Source organism: Myxocyprinus asiaticus, chromosome 30, assembly GCF_019703515.2.
Source record: "Myxocyprinus asiaticus isolate MX2 ecotype Aquarium Trade chromosome 30, UBuf_Myxa_2, whole genome shotgun sequence".
Lineage (NCBI taxonomy): Eukaryota > Metazoa > Chordata > Actinopteri > Cypriniformes > Catostomidae > Myxocyprinus > Myxocyprinus asiaticus.
In genome coordinates this window covers 17921913-17940937 of record NC_059373.1, presented here as the reverse complement: position 1 = coordinate 17940937, position 19025 = coordinate 17921913, and the positions used below count along the sequence as shown (strand labels likewise).

General features: G+C 39.3%; 1 protein-coding gene across 2 annotated transcripts; it reads left to right on the top strand.

Moving 5' to 3' along the window:
- The first annotated feature begins 155 nt into the window (after positions 1-155).
- On the top strand, positions 156-17561 carry LOC127421381 (adenylyl cyclase-associated protein 1-like). Of its 2 annotated transcripts, none has more exons than XM_051664405.1 (13): positions 156-322; positions 2098-2202; positions 9606-9706; positions 9794-9871; positions 10385-10528; positions 10880-10965; positions 13176-13281; positions 13397-13571; positions 14061-14233; positions 14657-14780; positions 14879-14961; positions 15173-15316; positions 16333-17561. In XM_051664405.1, exons 2-13 carry the CDS (start codon positions 2100-2102, stop codon positions 16414-16416), a joined length of 1401 nt encoding a protein of 466 aa, XP_051520365.1. In that variant the 5' UTR covers positions 156-322; positions 2098-2099; the 3' UTR covers positions 16417-17561. The 2 variants fall into 2 exon arrangements, with proteins under 2 accessions (XP_051520365.1, XP_051520364.1); XM_051664404.1 differs by having other exon boundaries at positions 168-322; positions 2059-2202.
- Positions 17562-19025: the final 1464 nt, after the last annotated feature.

Genomic DNA, 19025 nt, shown 5'->3' with positions numbered 1-19025 from the left:
CACTGTTAGGTAAGAGTAAACTTCCGGTTTGGGGTATTGCATCCCAAGTATTCGTTTTGCATCCCAGCGTTCTAGTTTACCATTTTTCATCTCTCTCTCTCGCTCTCTCTCTCTCTCTCTCTCTCTCTCTCTCTCTCTCTCTCTCTCTCTCTCTTGTCCTTATAAGGAAGTGGAGCAGTTGGTGGAGTTTGGGCGGAAACGGCACTCGCGGTGAGAGCTGGGAACTTCAGCACACTCATACAGGCAGACGGGGAGCTCGTAACACACCCATTTAACATCCAAAGACTACCTAGGATCACTTAAATATTCTCACACGGTGACGGTAAGGAGAAACCCCTCAAACGCGTTGCCTGTATTAGCAAATGTTTGTGTTGAGTGACTAGCCGGCGGAAATCTTTTCATAAGACAGAGTGTCAGTGTTGCTGTCAGCCTGCATAATCATGACAACTGAAACGGTCATCGCAACTCGTTATGTTGTTTCCATCTGCAAATTGTTTTGTTTAAGCATTCGATCTGTATTTTCTGGCCGACTGTGCGCGAGCGTGTGCAACCCGGCTGGCCTGATTATTCAGTCAAATCACATCACGTCAAAGCTGTTGGCTTGTATCGTATCCTATTGCGATCTTATTAACGGTGGCCTGGGGTTTGCATTGCATGTCAGAAAAACTAGTGGTCTGTTGGTTATGTGTGTCTTCACTATGTTTAATGAGTGTGGCACGTCTCACCCTACGCAAAGCCAGGAATGGATGAGATATGGCCTAGTTTTCCAAGTCCTGAAGCACAAATGGCCTGTTTTTATGTCCAAGCGCCCAATATGCCAGTATTTATTTCGTTTGACCCAGGACTTTTAATGAATGCACACAGCTTTTCTTATCTTGTTTTGATTTGCTGTTTATCTTTAGGGGTTTGCCAATAATTTAGAGCCGGTGTAATGCATTGCATTTCCCATTAATACTGTTTCAAGATTTTGTGTAGTTGCTTTTAAATTCTCTAGGGCTTTACAAATGTTGAATTTACGCATTTACACAGGCTCTTACATACTAACTAAAGCATGCACAGATCATATATAAAGCAAAACCAAAATAAAAGTCACACTGTGTTAAAAGTTCTGGATCTAGATCCTTGGAAACTTAGAAGCTGGTCTGACATTTTTTCCTTCAGGCAATTTGACTACTCTTATTTGACTGTTGTACTGGCATTGTGAAAGAAGAGAGAGGAGAGGGACATTTGACTATTGTTTTCTTGTTTACTTTTGCCATTATTGCTAATGTAAAGAGGCTTTCAATCTGTTTGGCAAAAAGGTTTCTACTTTGTTTACTCAATATTTTTATTTATTCTCTAAAGCTGAAGTACCTTCTGTGATATTAGTTCCATTTGCCTACAACTGATAAATGGTTTAGTTCAATCTGGTTGCCTGAGCATTCATTTTTTAAATTTTTTTTATTGTTTAGGACTGCAATTACAATGCAGTCTGGGGATATTTGTATTGCCATAAGGAGTTCCAATTAAGTGGCATTTTCCATGTGGAATTGCTGTGAGCTCATATATGGATACCTGTGCTTTTCCCCGAAGAGTCATTTGTGTAAAAGGGGGAATGAGCCAGTCAACCAGATTCATGTATCAGGTTTCTCATATGTAATGTTACCTGCATTATGTGCATGTGTACATACGTGCTGTAAAAAGAGAGATAATGAACTTGCCCCTCGAAAGCTGCCCAGATAATGCAAACAAGGCCTACTTCCTACTTTTGTCCTCTGACTTCGTGGTAGTAGGCAATTGGCACACTTTTCCAACATGTTATGACACTGTTTATGCTGTTTAACTATTCAAGTTAGCATTCTCGCTATCCTCTTTACTCTGCTTTATGCTTCTTGGTGATATTTTAAACTGTTTTAGTCCTGATTATTTATTCTTAACATGTTTTTATATACCTCACAATCACATTTGCCATCTATCAGTTTATGTACGTCATTTTATGCTGTTGCTTTTTTGTGATCCCACCAGTAAAAAGTGTAATGCTTTGGTTGCTGCTGCAAAACTTTTATTGTTTTTGTCTAGTGGATGTCGTCATTGAGCGGGCTCTCTCTCACTGTACAGGCATGGCAGAGCTGGCGGGTCTAGTGCAGCGTCTGGAGTTGGCCGTGGGTCGTCTGGAGGCCATGTCTAGTTCTGGGGGTGGAGGAGGCCCTGCTGCTCCTGGAGGTAATGAAATCCTAATGTAAACCCACTCTGACTTAATGGAAAAAAAATAAAAAAATAGTGGTGGTTGCTAAGGCAGGTATCACTGCTACTATTGTTCATACTTACAGTTAGACTTATGAACAAGCATTAATTAAGCTTTAGCATGTAAATCATCCTGTGCACCTTTATGCTACACGAGTGAAACCTGAAATCGTGGGACTTGATGAAGAGAGGTTGCTATTACTTTTCTAATCAGTCAGACTTATGATTTTTGTCTGCAAGACATAAGAGGCTAAAATAATGCCATAAACTTGCATTGAAAGAGGACCCACTACGAGACCCCTGAGTTCTGCTCTATTTGGGGTGCTGCGTCTAGCTTGCATTTTTTGTTAACTACGGATGCAACGATGTATTGGTTGCCGATATTTATCAGCCAGTTATTGACCAAATTAAAACCATTGGCCTGTCGGTTATAAGTAGACCCCGACTGATATGGGATTTTTGAGACCGATACCGATTTTAGAGGGGGGAAATTCACAGATTACCGATTTGGTGGCCGATATAGTTAATTTTTGAGCTGGAATGAAAACCGACCTTTTCTATGTGGATTGTTCACCGATTTTGCACCGATATGACTATGCAAAGGTACTCAGAAAGCTGCTTTCTTAAATATTCTTATCAAAGAATATTTGACATTATTATTATACATTGTCAACAAATTTTAGAAATGAACACTAAGAAAATAAAGAATAAATAAAAATACAGTAAATAGCTTAAACATCAGTACCATATGTTTAGTATCAATCAGTTGCTGACCATTAAAATAAAGAATAAATTCAAATAAAATAAATAGCTAAACAAACATCAGTACTGTTTAGTATCATTCAAATGCTGACCATTAATTAAAGAATAAATAAAAATAAATAGCTAAATTAACATCAGTATTACTGTTTAGTATCATTCAAATGCTGACCATTAAATTAAAGAATAAATAAAAATAAATAGCTAAATTATCATCAGTATTACTGTTTAGTATCAGTCAAATGTTGACTATTTTAATACTGCCAGTCAATTACTGGCAGGTTGTAAAACAAGAAGTGGCAGTGGTGTTAAACTGTATTCTGCTATACAAGTTCAGGGGAAACTTTCAACATTGGAAAACCAGACATTTAAATATAACATTTTATAAATGTGACGACTGGAATTGTTCGGTTGAAGGGTGTTTCAAACTGTGAATCCTGAACAAAACAGTTTGGTGAATACATGTTTACACATTAGCTTCCACTCAGCTGACAAGCAATGAAAGTAGCTATGTGGTTAGCTAGTTAGCTATAAGCTCGTTGTCACGGAGAGTAAAAGATGGACCAGCATTGCGTCTCACCAACTAGGTAACAGCATAGCGTGAAATCAACACTCAACAGACACCATCCACCACCGCACCGCAAAAGATGCTCTGATGTTTACCTTTCAGTCTGCTACATTACTTACTGCACTGACAAACTATAGCTGGCAAACAGACATGAGTGACATGGTTGTCGGGGACAGGGTTAACGTTATGTTAGTTATATTGAAAAGGGAAAATGATGGTGTCATTGTTTATTAACTTTCCATTATGTATTTCACAAACTAGTTAGCAACTTCAGGGCTCGACAATAAGGACTGCCCGATGGCCCGGGGCCAGTGTGAGAGATTCAGGTCAGTTGCTAGAACTGTCACTTGCCCGATCGGGCCAGTGCTGTATTTATAACATTAGTGCAAGCAAACAACAAGCGAGAGAACACAAAAATTACACGGAGCGAACGAAGTCTTCTAACCGAGGAGCAAGTGCAGGTATATTTATCTCGCAAAGACGCGCAAATGCATAATATACTGGATGCGCCGAGGCACAGTCTCGTGCAGACACAGAGCGCACTCTCCTAGCACTGTCCTTGCTTTTTTCCAAGTGTCTTAGCAGCAGCTATTACCAATGTGTAGAAAATGGCAAGAAAAAAACCCACTTAATGAATTTCGTAGTGGGGTTTAACATCTTGTGCAACACTACAGGTGCATCTCAATAAATTAGAATGTCGTGGAAAAGTTCATTTATTTCAGTAGTTCAACTCAAATTGTGAAACTCGTGTATTAAATAAATTCAGTGCACACAGACTGAAGTAGTTTAAGTCTTTGGTTCTTTTAATTGTGATGATTTTGGCTCACATTTAACAAAAACCCACCAATTCACTATCTCAAAAAATTAGAATATGGTGACATGCCAATCAGCTAATCAACTCAAAACACCTGCAAAGGTTTCCTGAGCCTTCAAAATGGTCTCTCAGTTTGGTTCACTAGGCTACACAATCATGGGGAAGACTGCTGATCTGACAGTTGTCCAGAAGACAATCATTGACACCCTTCACAAGGAGGGTAAGCCACAAACATTCATTGCCAAAGAAGCTGGCTGTTCACAGAGTGCTGTATCCAAGCATGTTAACAGAAAGTTGAGTGGAAGAAAAAGATGCACAACAAACCGAGAGAACCGCAGCCTTATGAGGATTGTCAAGCAAAATCGATTCAAGAATTAGGGTGAACTTCACAAGGAATGGACTGTGGCTGGGGTCAAGGCATCAAGAGCCACCACACACAGACGTGTCAAGGAATTTGGCTACAGTTGTCGTATTCCTCTTGTTAAGCCACTCCTGAACCAGACAACATCAGAGGCATCTTACCTGGGCTAAGGAGAAGAAGAACTGGACTGTTGCCCAGTTGTCCAAAGTCCTCTTTTCAGATGAGAGCAAGTTTTGTATTTCATTTGGAAACCAAGGTCCTAGAGTCTGGAGGAAGGGTGGAGAAGCTCATAGCCCAAGTTGCTTGAAGTCCAGTGTTAAGTTTCCACAGTCTGTGATGATTTGGGGTGCAGTGTCATCTGCTGGTGTTGGTCCATTGTGTTTTTTGAAAACCAAAGTCACTGCACCCGTTTACCAAGAAATTTTGGAGCACTTCATGCTTCCTTCTGCTGACCAGCTTTTTAAAGATGCTGATTTCATTTTCCAGCAGGATTTGGCACCTGCCCACACTGCCAAAAGCACCAAAAGTTGGTTAAATGACCATGGTGTTGGTGTGCTTGACTGGCCAGCAAACTCACCAGACCTGAACCCCATAGAGAATCTATGGGATATTGTCGAGGAAAATGAGAAACAAGAGACCAAAAAATGCAGATGAGCTGAAGGTCACTGTCAAAGAAACCTGGGCTTCCATACCGCCTCAGCAGTGCCACAAACTGATCACCTCCATGCCACGCCGAATTGAGGCAGTAATTAAAGCAAAAGGAGCCCCTACCAAGTATTGAGTACATATACAGTAAATGAACATACTTTCCAGAAGGCCAACAATTCACTAAAAATGTTTTTTTTATTGGTCTTATGATGTATTCTAATTTTTTGAGATAGTGAATTGGTGGGTTTTTGTTAAATGTGAGCCAAAATCATCACAATTAAAAGAACCAGAGACTTAAACTACTTCAGTCTGTGTGCATTGAATTTATTTAATACACGAGTTTCACAATTTGAGTTGAATTACTGAAATAAATGAACTTTTCCATGACATTCTAATTTATTGAGATGCACCTGTATGTCAAGCCTTTATGCAATTAGCCAGTTAGCTTCTGATAGGAGGTGAACCGAATTGGAAGTGTACCTGTGGATGTATTTTAAGACCTACCTTCAAACTCAGTGCCTCTTTGCTTGACATCATGAGAAAATGAAAAGAAATCAGCCAAGACCTCAGAAAAAACATTTGTGGACCTCCACAAGTCTGGTTCATCCTTGGGATCAATTTCCAAATGCCTGAAGATACCACGTTCATCTGTACAATCAATAGTATGCAAGTATAAATACTGTTGGGCCTCATGTATTCAGATAGAAGACAAAGGCAGGCCTAACAGTCATAAAAACATAACTCAAGCCCCCACCAAATTTTACTGATAAAAATTGCGCCAAAATCAAACAAAGGGAGTCCAAAACAGGCTACAGATCCATGAAGCCTTGCTCACTAAAGGATCAAATTCTCAACTCCTATTGGATGAGGCACACAACAGAACGTCCCTCAAACATGACATCATCAGGAGTTCAAATAATTCTGAAATGCTTCCAGAATTCACTTCCAGCGACTTCGTTCACCGAATAAAGACGTAGCTTTTGCTTCTCTCCGGTGCAACCTCGTGGCACAAGGAAGTAATGTCCGACTTGAAACTGTAGCCATACAATCTCCATCTCGCTGGACGAGTTGAGATTACTCTGTGTTCAACCGAACACTCTAACAGATCCGAAGGAGACCGCTGAGCAATTCGCATCTTCATCCGTTTGCCTACAGAAGTGAAGAGATTAAAGATTTCTCTTCCATCTTCAATCAAGTCGACATTTCTGAGTTCTCCGCCAGCCCGCCGACAATCAACAGCCGTACCGCCCGCCGACAGTGCGAGGAAACGGCCTCCCGTCATCACATGAGCCTCAAGGAACCGGGTCAAAGTTAAAGGACGGAGGAAAACACATTCTACCTGTGTCCTCATGCGATTCAAGTAAGAGGTTTACGTCTGGGCAGAGATAGAATATTATAGTGTGTTATTCTTGTGTTTCAAGGTTTTTGCTTGTACAGTTTACGGACTGCCATGTCCGCTCATTATTAATACTCATGGTATTAATTATCACGAATTTGTTTTGCTGTATTGTGGTCCAACCAAATTGGATTGTGCAATTTCGCCATCGCGGGTGAGACAGAAACTGAGTTCATCCATTAGAGTCAAATAACGCAGGACTTTTACGAGCCCCGCTCGTAAAACCGCGTCTCTGAGTGATGAACACAGCTGCTTTCTCTCCAGCTATCGCGAAATCAGCTTTAGGGCTGTCACTTAATCATCTCTCTCTCTCTCTCTCTCTCTCTCTCACTAACCACACTGACACACACACACACACACACATTATGTGTTATAGGATTATTTTTATTTCCATATCTAATCATATCACTGTTTAGTTTGTAGTTGTAAATCGGAAGTTTATTGACTGCATTGTATTAATTATTAATTGATATTACTGCATAAATAAACTTTGTTTATATTACGAAGAGAAGTGTTTTGGTTTGTTTTGCATACGCCTGTGTCATGCTGACGGGATGTCAGTGCTCGGATTCAAACCTTCATTCATTGTTTTTTTTTCCCGAAAATCGATATTCTTTGGATGCCGATTTTCCTAAGAAAACAATCTAATGTTGAGACTGTTTTAATATTCGGTTATTAGTCCCTGATTTCAGGGTGGTGCCCCGTCAATGATAATCCTTATTAATATTCTATTGATTTGATAATTGATAATTATCTTTGATTATTGTTGAATTTGAATGATCAATAAGCTAGTGTTAATTTTAATTAATGTTTCATCGAAGTTAACAATTAACGATTATCTTTGATAATTGTTGATTTAAAGGATTTTAAAAAGCTAACATTGATTCTCATCAATGTTCTATTGATTTTAATAATTAATAATTATCTTTGATAATTATTAATTATTGCTAATAACCAAACTTGCTCCTAAACGTAGCGCACTACATTTACTGGAGTCCCATATGAGGTTTTAATGAGTTAGATCCAATTAATTAATTTAAATATTGATTAATAACTACAGAAATAATTAATTATTTCTGATAGTAACACTGATCTAAACAACCATTAAAGCCCGACATAACATGGGACCACGCAGCCATCATACCGTTTAGGAAGGAGATGGCAGTGCCATAAGTTGCAGGGCTCCCTGTTCTTCAAGTCTATTCGATTTGCAAAAGGAATGTTTGGAAGTCTGAAAGTTGAAGATATAAATATCCTTATTAAGACATGTTTTTGTAAAACATCTTATGTAAGACTTTTGCACAGTACTGTATATCCACAGTAAAACGAGACCTATATCAACATAACCTGAAAGACTGCTCAGCAAGGAAGAAGCCACTGCTCCAAAACCGCCATAAAAAAAAAAAAAGCCAGACTACAGTTTGTAAGTGCACATGGGGACAAAGAGAAATGTCCTCTGGTCTGATGAAACAAAAATTTAACTGTTTGGCCATAATGACCATTGTTATGTTTGGAGGAAAAAGCGTAAGGATTGCAAGCCGAAGAACACCATCCCATCCGTGAAGCATGGGGGTGGCAGCATCATGTTGTGGGGGTGATTTGCTGCAGGAGTGAATGGTGCACTTCACAAAATAGCTGGCATCATGAGGAAGGAAAATTATGTGGATATATTGAAGCAAAATCACAAGACATCAGCCAGGTCACAAATGGGTCTTCCAAATGGACAATGACCCCAAGCATACCTCCAAAGTTGTGGCAAAATGGCTTAAGGACAACAAAGTCAATGTATTGGAGTGACCATCACAAAGCCACAGGGAATGTTTTCTACGATTAAATGTCAGGAATTGTGAAAAACTGAGTTTAAATGTATTTGGCTAAGATGTATGTAAACTTCTGACTTCAACTGTACCTATATGTGATTAGGGAAACCATCCAAAATGCCTTGACTCACTTTGACTTCTGAGACCATTGGTATGGTATCCATTAAGGCTGCACTACTGATTTGAGTTTCACGATTACTAAACCTTAAAAGGCTGCGTTTTAAAATATAGTATGCATTTCAGTGCTTCAGTCAGTGCTGTGTGAGCAAGCGGGGCCCTCTACCGGTATGGACCGCATTAGCCATTATACTAATATAATACAGAATTTCAAAGGGGGGTCTGTTTCTTTGGTTGAATTTTTTTTCCATGACGTGGTTGACATTTCCATGCAATTGCCATTTGAATTTGTAAGTTCTGTCATATACAGTACCAACGTGTAAAATGGAAGTTCTGTTGTTTCGAACTGCAAAAACAAAAGTACTAAAATGTTTTAGAAGTACAATTTTACCATCAGTCATCATGCTATATTTAGATTTAAAATCTTTTTCTTTCATTGTGGCCGGCTCTCTTTTGAAATTTCGGCCTGGCATGTGTTTAACAGATCCAGTCAATGTTCAATGGGAATTATTTATTGAAAGAACAATAGAAAGCTTTTGTACACTTTTAAAGCATAATTCCTGAGCAAAACAATTATCTGATGACAAAATAAGGTAAGTGGCAAAATATTGGTATTGACATAGTTTTTTGTTAAAATTGGTATCGGCCAAAAAAAAATTTATATCGGTGCATCCCACTTGTGAACGGCCCCTTGTTTCTGTAATACGGCCGGAGGACTTGGGGGTGGGCTCTTTGGACTTGGTCAATACAATGCAACACCCCAGCATTATGGTGCTGAATTTTGCACGAGCATGCACCCCTCATATTTTTCTTAGAAAATGTAAAAATGTTGCACCATGCAGGATTCTTTTATAGTGCATGGTATGAAGCCATGATTCTAATGCTGCTCTTCTCTTCAGTGGTGGCAGTATATGTTGAAGCCTATGACAACTTGATCTCTGGCCCCGTTGCTCAGTATGCTGCCCTCAGTCAGAAGATAGGGGGTGATGTCCTAAAGCACGTACGTAATGTAACACTGGCCCACATGGATAAACACTCCACTGTGATGCCTTTTCCATGTTCCTTATCCTTTGTTCTGTTTTTATAGGCTGAGATGATGAAGCAAGCATTCTCCAGTCAAAGACAGCTTCTGGTCAAAGCTTCCTGCTCTCAGAAACCTTCTGATGTGAGTGTTCCTTCACCATAGTAGTCATTAATGTAATAGTAAACATTTTCAGAAATGTTCAATTAAGGGAAGGTTCACCCAGGAATGAAAATTGTCATAATTTACACACTCATGTTGTTCCAAACCCACATGACTTATTTTCTTTTGTTGAATGCAAAGTGAGATGTTCGGCCAAGCAACCTCAGTCACCATTCACATTCATTGTATGGAAAAAAAGATACAACGAAAGTGAATGGTGACTGAGGCTGTCAGTTCCTAACATTCTGCCTTACATTTTGTGTTCCATGGAAGAAAGTCATACGAGTTTGAAACAATATGAGGATGAGTAATATTACAAAATGTTCATTTTTTTTTTTTTTTTTTTTTTTATTGAGCTGTGCATTTAATATTAGTCACTTTATACATGTATATACTTGACACCAGCATCAGTTGGTATTTTTAAACATCATCTCAATATCTCTTTTCTGTCTCATCCTATTTTTCTCAATGTATCTTTCTGCCTCTGGCATTTAGTCTGTCCTGACCTCTCTGCTAGCCCCTGTATCTAAAGCGATCCAGGATGTGCAGTCGTTCCGAGAGAAGAACCGCTCCTCACCTTTTTTCAACCACCTCTCTGCTGTCAGTGAGAGCGTTCCCGCCCTTGGCTGGGTTGCCATGGTAAGGAGGTGCAAGGCACTGCAAGAACATCAAACCAAATGATGTGATATGCAATTTCTGTGTGGAGTTAAAGTAACTATTCAGGGACTTTTACAATTAAATGTAGAGTTCTCATTCTAAAGTGTGACCACATTTCACTGCTTTGAAAAAATTCTGGGTTTTCTGTAGTGTTTTGGTTAAGCTTGCATAATTTGCTTATTCAAAGATGCGTGTATAATGTGTCAAACTTTAACAGCACAAGCAAAAAAAAAACCCCCACTGATACTGGATATTTGAAGGCGTTTATTGTTACACTGGCTACCTAATTTTTTAGAAGAAAAGTAATATAATATTTCTTTTTAAATGTGTTAGGCCCCAAAGCCAGGCCCTTATGTGAAGGAGATGCAGGATGCTGCCATGTTCTACACAAACCGTGTGCTCAAGGATTACAAGGAAAAGTATGTTACAATGGTGTAAAGCAACTTGCCTATACACTAGCACATAGGTTGGCAACCTTGAATCACAAGGGTTCAGCATACAAAAAGTATTTACTTTGTAAAAAAAAATACCACCTGATAATTTAAGTAGTCAAATTACTTTTAAAGCCTCCTTGAAGTGTGTTGAAAGATGCAGTTTTCTTTAGCCTGTTGACGTATTTCCTACTGAAACATGAAGTTGGGGTGGTTCCTTTTTTAAAAACAGCCAGTTGGCTTTAGTTTACATCGCAGTGCACAGCAAAGCAACACACACACACCTGATATTTCTTATGCCAGGGAGAGCTGGTGTTCAGCCAGAAACAATCTACCGAAGTCTGCCTGCTTTTCCACTGACTCGAGGACCGAAAGGTGGTCTGACTGATCTGTTTCTTCAAAACCAGCCCCCAAACAAACAGCGCATCGTGGGAACAAGCTAGTAAAACATCACAATATATCCATGTTTTGAATCACGATACACTAAACAAAGAACAAACAACACTTGGACTACGTCCACGCTAATACGTTTTCGTTTGAAAATGCATCTTCTCTGTTTTGACCTTCCATCCACACTGAGACAGCGTTTTTGACAGCGAAAATGGTGCTTTTCGAAAAAACATTCCCAAGTAGATAAATTTGAAAAGCCATCTTCGTGATTTAGTGTGGACTGGGAAAAATTAGACATCGGAAAACGATGATGTAATTGTTGTCATGTGATGCAGTCGTTTGATCCATTCAACCATAAATAATGAAGATGGCGGCCCATGTTGTAACTGCGTTGTTTTGCCTGATATTCACTTTGATAGTTGAATATAATTGCTACTTTGTACAACCTTAACATTCCTTCAAAGGCAACAGGAAGTTTATTCGAAATTGGTGTCCGATGACGGAACACCAGGATAATTGCATTTTAGCCTGTACATGGAACTACGATTTTCCGCATGCGCAGTAAGGGAACTGAAGCATTTTCAAATGTTTTAGTGTGGATGAGCAAATTTTTGGATGTAGCCTTGCTCAGAAAACTGCTTCATTAAACATATGAATAAACTCCAGCCAGTTTCCTCGCATCCAACTCCCATGTCCCATTCAGCAGTGATCTTTCCTATGCCTATTCCCTTCAAAGACCGTTTCCCTCACTGGGCCTGGGTAGCTCAGCAAGTAAAGACGCTTACTACCACCCCTGGAGTCGTGGAGTTCGAATCCAGGGCGTGCTGAGTAACTCTAGCCACGTCTCCCAAGCAACCAAATTGGCCCGGTTGCTAGGGTGGGTAGAGTCACATGGGGTAACCTCCTCGTGGTCACCATAATGTGGTTCTCGCACTTGGTGGTGCACGTGGTGAGTTGTGCGTTGATGCCACGGGGAATAGGGTGAAGCCTCCACGCGCTATGTCTCCGCGGTAATGCGCTCAACAAGACACATGATAAGATGCACGGGTTGATGGTCTCAGACGCGGTGTATCTTTGCAACTGAGAGTCACTACGCCACCACGAGGACTTGGTGCACATTGGGAATTGGGCAATTCCAAATTGGGGAGAAAAGGAAAAAAAAAAAAAAAAAAAGAGTTTCCCTCCAGTGTGAGAGCTTCAGAGGGATGAAAGGTGATAATGGTTATTCACAACTCCGTTGTTAAGTGATTCTTATTGGAAAATCTGTTTGGAACAGTCCTACAGCATGGATTGTGCTTCCATTAAAGTGCCCTCCAAAGTCATGATCAGCGCCAATTAGAACACAGCCATTTGCAGTAATCAGATGTAAGGAGAGGCTGCTTTCTTGTTCTAAAAAGTATTTGATTGGACAAAATGAATGCAGTAAGTTGTTATACACTGAAAATTATTATAGTTTTTTTACGTTAAGAAGTACACTAGCATATAAAGGACCTTAAAGCCAAAAGCCCCCCCCCCCCCAAAAAAAGCTGCAAAACTTTCATTTTGATTTCAAGTGGTCTTTAATAAATGGCTATAATTTCACATCTTCACATGTAATCACAGTTAATGAGGTTTTTAAAAAGTTTTTCATAAATTATAGCATTTTCAGTTGTTACAAACACACACACACACTCTGATGCAGTTTAATTCAGCTTGACATTTGTTACAATCTTCTGCAGTTCCATCATGACCCACTAGAGGTTTGCCAAACCCTGCACTAGAAACATTTGCAAATTGGTAATTTCATCTGTGTTGTGGTTATTTTGCAGAGACAAAACCCATGTGGACTGGGTCCATGCCTATGTGTCCATTTGGACCGAGCTGCAGGCTTACATCAAGCTGCACCACACCACTGGACTGAGCTGGAGCAAGACTGTAAGTCACATTCTTGTGTGTTTCAATTTGTCCCTTATGATTCAGACTGTAAGTTTTCTGAAGACAGAAACTTCAGAGGTTGGATTCTAAAAATGTGATTGTGTCGGTTTCACAGGGTCCGGTTGCTTCAGCCTCTGGAGCTGCCCCCAGTGGAGGAGCACCAGCCCCACCTCCCCCAGGCCCACCTCCACCCCCTATGGACTTTGACAAGTCATCAGATGGAGACTCTGGGGCAGTCAGTCGCAATGCTCTTTTTGCCTCCATCAACAAGGGAGCTGATATTACTAAAGGTACTGTATTACATGGATATCTGATCTTGATCTAGTACTTATACATTGATACAATAGTGTGTTTGGGAAAGACCAGGTTTGAGAGCCTAGAGTGCACAAAATATTCACTTGAAATTTTATAGCTTTTTAACAGAAGGAAAGGCATTTTGCTAAATCATTCAATGGTCCTTTTGGCCAATAGGAAATGATGCAGATTTTTACAGATGTTTTGCTGTAATAGGACTATCATTGTTTATAAAAAGGTCTTTGCAGCCTTCACTGCAAAAGGGGCACAGTTGAATCATGTCATGTCTGGCCATGCATTTGACAAATGCTTTTCATGCAATGTGATTACAGTTCATTGAACATATACATTTTATCAGTATGCATGTTCTCTGGGAAATAAGCCCGTTTACTTGATGTTGCTAGAGCCATACTTTACCAGTTGAGCTACATCAACATTTATTGAGAATTGATATCCCTGTCTATGTCTTTAAACCACTTTTTAAGGGCTGAAGCATGTGTCTGATGACCAGAAGACCCACAAGAATCCTGCACTCAAAGCCCAGGGAGGTCCTGTGTCCTCTGGACCCAAACCCTTCACTCCTCGCCCCACAGCAGCTGCTGGCCCTGCCCGCACTCTGCCCCCAGTGCTGGAGCTGGACGGCAAGAAATGGAAAGTGGTGAGTGAGTCAGAATGACTGTCACTGTATATGCAGCTGAAGTTATTTTTGGAAAAAAAATGTTTTAGAGATTTTCCATCTTAATCCCAGACATTCTTGTTCATGATTATACATGCCAATAAAAAAGCTACTTCGTGTTAATGCTTACTTGACTATAGTTTTGGGACAGAAGTGTGTCCCCATTTAGGGACATTCCATAAATTTGCCAAATCATGTTTTGCTTTAAGTCTACTTCTGTCTACAGGTTTTTGTGAGTGTTTGGTTTAATGTTAGATTTGAGATATAGCAAATATCACCTCTGAATGAACAATTAAATATTACTAATAAATTTAACTCTGTGTGTGTGTGTGAGTAAAGCATCCTTGAAACCATTCTCTCAGCCTCTTGTTCTAGCTCACTCTTTGCCTTTTTTTTTCTCCTCAGGAAAACCATGAAGGTGCCCATGGCCTTGTGATCAATGACACAGAACTCAAACAGGTGGTTTATGCCTTTAAGTGCAACAACAGCACTTTACAGGTGAAAGGAAAGATCAACTCCATTACTTTAGGTATGTACGCATCACCACCATCTCCTCAATTTGATCCATATAAATGTATGTAGAACATTTTTCTCTTTTTCATGCTTTTCTGGCTTTTTTTTTTTTAGATAACTGTAAGAAAATGGGTCTCGTCTTTGACGATGTTGTGGGTATTGTTGAGGTGATCAACTGTAAAGATGTAAAGGTCCAGGTGCGTTTAAACTTGTACTCTCTCGAGTCTTACAGAGAGAGATGTCTTGTCAATCTTACTGTTTTGTGTGCTCCGTTTGAATTTGCTTGAACAAGATTAGAAGTGAGACTTCAACCTTTTTCCCCATTCAGACTTGCTCAGTTTGGCACACCTTAGCACTCCTTTTTTTTTTTGTGCCTGCTTAATTGTTGAGTCAGTCTTTTCTATCCAGGTTATGGGTAAAGTGCCAACCATCTCCATCAACAAGACAGATGGCTGCCATGTTTACCTGAGTAAGGACTCCCTTTCATGTGAAATCATCAGTGCCAAGAGCTCTGAGATGAACGTTCTGGTGCCCAACAAAGATGGAGAATATGTGAGTAAAATGCTCATATCATAAAAGAAATGGGCATTGTATTGAATTTGGCATTTCAGGTTCTGGTTCCTTGACAATTCATTTAAAAATGAGATATTAGTTTGTGAATTGGACTGCACTGTGTGTTGATGTGTGCAGCCAATGGCTATGTTTACATGCACCCTCATAATGCAGTTATAATGTGATTAGGGCAATACTGCAATTAAACTGTAGCTCATGTAAACAGAATACTATGATTATTGCAATTATGCTAATAATCGGAGTAATGATAATCGCAGTAAGATATGTGGAGTACTCCAATTTTAATCGCTTTATACAGGCATGTAGACGCTTTAATCGCATTTCATTCACTCTGTCCAAACTGTGTCTGCACCAGTGCTGCAGACAGATGATGTTATGCTCAAGCACAGATTCATAAACATCGCAAAACAGAACAAGCTGCACTAACTTATTTCTCTGCTTCATTCGAAACGGCTGTTCCTTTTCCAGCAAGTGTGCTCCATTGCCGCAGAATCTACAGCCCCGCGGCAAAAGAAAACATGTTTTCCCGAGTTGCGAATGTCCATTTGCAATGTGAATTGAATGTTGCTGAGATAAAAAAGATCAGATACCGCAAAATAATAATAAGGAAACGTGTCTTTCTATTGAGTTTGTCCTCACGTGCAGTACACAACAACATCCATAACATTAAATTATTATTATTTTGCAGTGCACAGCATTTCTCATCACATTCAGTGTGGAGCGCAAACTCTGCGAGAAAACGGTTTCTTTTGCAGTGGAGCTGTAGATTCGGCGGAGCATGAAACCACATCAGAGGAATAATGCAGAAGCTTTCAAGAAATGTTATCGGAAACGAAAGTTATAATTATTTAGTTCCATAATTTTCTAAAAAAAAAAAAAAAAAGAGCGAGAGAAAAAATGTGATACCCAACCCTAATTATAATGTTTTGACATGACAGAACGAGAGTGTGGAGTTTGCTTGGTTAAGTTTCTTTTTTTTCATGTTTTCCTTCCAGACTGAGATCCCAGTCCCTGAACAATTTAAAACTGTATGGGATGGTAGCAAGCTGGTCACCACAGCAACTGAGATTGCTGGATAAAGGATTAAACTGTGCAAGACCACCCCCATTGCAGTGTCCTACCTGACTGACCAATGAATTTGAATGGAATGCCAACCAGATCTACACTCCTATCAGCCAATCACAGCGGCAATCGTATCTTCCTTCAACTAGTGAAATTAGTGTTTGCTTTACCAAAAGCACTTGCTCAGCCAATGGCAGGGACCCATTTTGTTCTGTTCTACCTGATAAAACAAAGCACTTGAAAATGATTGCCAATGTTTTTGTTTTTTTTTTGTTTGTTTTTTTTATATTTCTTACAGTTATGCTAAGCAAAATAACATGTGAATGGCCATCTAAAAGAAGCAAATCATGTAGATCTGTGTGTATTGGTTTTTGTTATTTTTATGTCTTGCGTTCATTTTTGTCTTTTACATTTTCTGAGCAGGGGGCATGTGTTGGGGAGGTCACAGCGGTTTCTGTGTGACATATGCAATTCAGATCTGAAGCACACAAATGTCTCTTTAGATGACCACAACTCAGACACTTACTGTAACTTTAACTTTTCTAGAGATAATTATAATGAAGATTTGTGTCAAATCTTAGAGGACTAATTGGCAAGTGCAACGAGTAACGTGCATGATCAGTTAGCTTTCCGATCATAAAACAAAATATTGTGTTGGGGAAAAAAGCGTTACTATAGGAATTGTTTTTTTCCCCTTTTCATTATGTATTCCTGAGCACATGGCACAGTCCTTGTAATATGAATAAATGAACATTCCATAGTTCATGATGGAAAGATGTGGAAAGCTTTTAGATGTCTTGAGTGTTCTTGGCACAAACTGGAGAAGGATACATTTAAAGCATAATCTTTTTATGCTTATGGTACTGTCCATGTTGAATTGAAAGCTGCCTTGTGTGATTTCTGATGACTATCTGCTGTAATAACTTGAACAGAGACTGGATTTATGTGAATTGTGTCCATCTCTTGCTCTCATCACATTCGTTAACTAGTTAATGCTTTGATTCCAACCTCTAATCATTCCATCTTTTCCTCCCATAATATTGAGGCCATTATTGTGGAATTTATATTGTATCCTTTTTTTCTCTTATTTGGCCAAGAATTTTTGTCATTAGTACTAGAGAACAAACATTAAAATTGTTGCAATAAATAAAACATCACTTTTGGGGAGTCTTTGTCCTTTGTTGGAGTGAATTGGCAGGTGATTTTTAGCAGCAAGAGTCCAGTTGTCTTGCATTTTATGGTTGAATATGCTGGGTTGAAAACAAGTTAAGCACAATCGACATCATTTGTGGCATAATGTTTATCAACACAAAAATTCATTTGGACTTATCCATTCTTTTCTTAAAAAATTAAATAAAAATCTGTATTACAGTGAGGCACTTACAATAGAAATGTATAGAGCCAATCAGTAAATGTTAAAATACTCACTGTTTCAAAAGTATAGCCACAAGACAAACAATACATGTAAAGTTATATCCAATTTTACAAGTTAGCATGACAATGTAATGCCATAAACCCAGAAAGGACTGTAACTTGGGGAAACTTGGAGGCCAAGCTGCATGCCCAAGGCCCTTATGCTTGAGCCCTCCTTTACGGACAGCAAGCCAAATTTGTTTACCATTAACAATCTGTTTACCATTCCCACTTTAGGGGCTAGATGGACATGTGAAAAAGACAATGAATATAAATACTCTTCAAGTTAAGTTCACTAAATTCAATGAGCCACAAACCTTTTCACAATGCTCAAGTACAACTCACACTACATTTTGCTCAAAAACACCAACATCAAAGGCCTTTGCAGACAGTCCTCACATCCATCATCGGTAGACTCTAAAATTGAGACGCTTATGCAAATACCCATTTTGACAATATTTAAGTACTACATGTAAATTAACTTTAAGAATCTGAAAAGGCTCTTCTGTAGGCGTGGCTTGGGAGGCACTTAAGGTGGTTCTTAGGGATGGGATCACACAGTATGTCTCATTCATCAAAAAATCAAAAGCACAAGATACAGAGCTGAAGCACCGTATGTTGTCTGATGGCCTTAGAGAACTGACCTGATTGAAATACAGATATAATACTATTTTGTTGCGGAAGGTGGAGTTTTGGCTATTCAGGGCAAGACAGTCATACTTTGAGTCAGGGGACAATGCAGGAAAACCTCTGGCAAGATATAAAAAGCAGAGAAAGAGGTAGACTTTTTTTTACCATTCCCTCAGTGAAATCTGCTGGTGGTGAAATATTTACTTCAGCCATTGATATTAATAATGCTTTTAAAGAATTCTATCTTGATCTCTATAGCTCCACGTCTTTGTCTACTGATGAAGATATCAGAAATTTTGTGAAACCATTAGAACTTCCTAAACTGACGACTGAGCAAAAAAATTCTCTTGATTCTGAGATAACCTTGGATGAGCTTGGCGAGGTAATTAAGACCTTGCCTACAGGCTTTGCTGCTGAATTTTTTAGATTATGCTACACAACCGGCTACAATTTTGTTAGAAGTTTATACGGAATCATTAAAGAATGGAAAGCTTCCGCCAACCATGACACAAGCCCAGATCAGTCTGATTCTTAAAAAGGACAAAGATCCAAGCAATATAAGAGTTATCATCCAATTTCCCTT

What these genes read in the sequence shown, in the direction of transcription:
- LOC127421381 (XM_051664405.1), top strand. Translation starts at nt 2,100, where the DNA reads ATGGCAGAGCTGGCGGGTCTAGTGCAGCGTCTGGAGTTGGCCGTGGGT. An exon ending in CTCAAGGATTACAAGGAAAA is followed by an intron (nt 10,966 to 13,175) that starts GTATGTTACAAT and finishes GTTATTTTGCAG; the next exon opens with AGACAAAACCCATGTGGACT. An exon ending in GACTGAGCTGGAGCAAGACT is followed by an intron (nt 13,282 to 13,396) that starts GTAAGTCACATT and finishes TCGGTTTCACAG; the next exon opens with GGTCCGGTTGCTTCAGCCTC.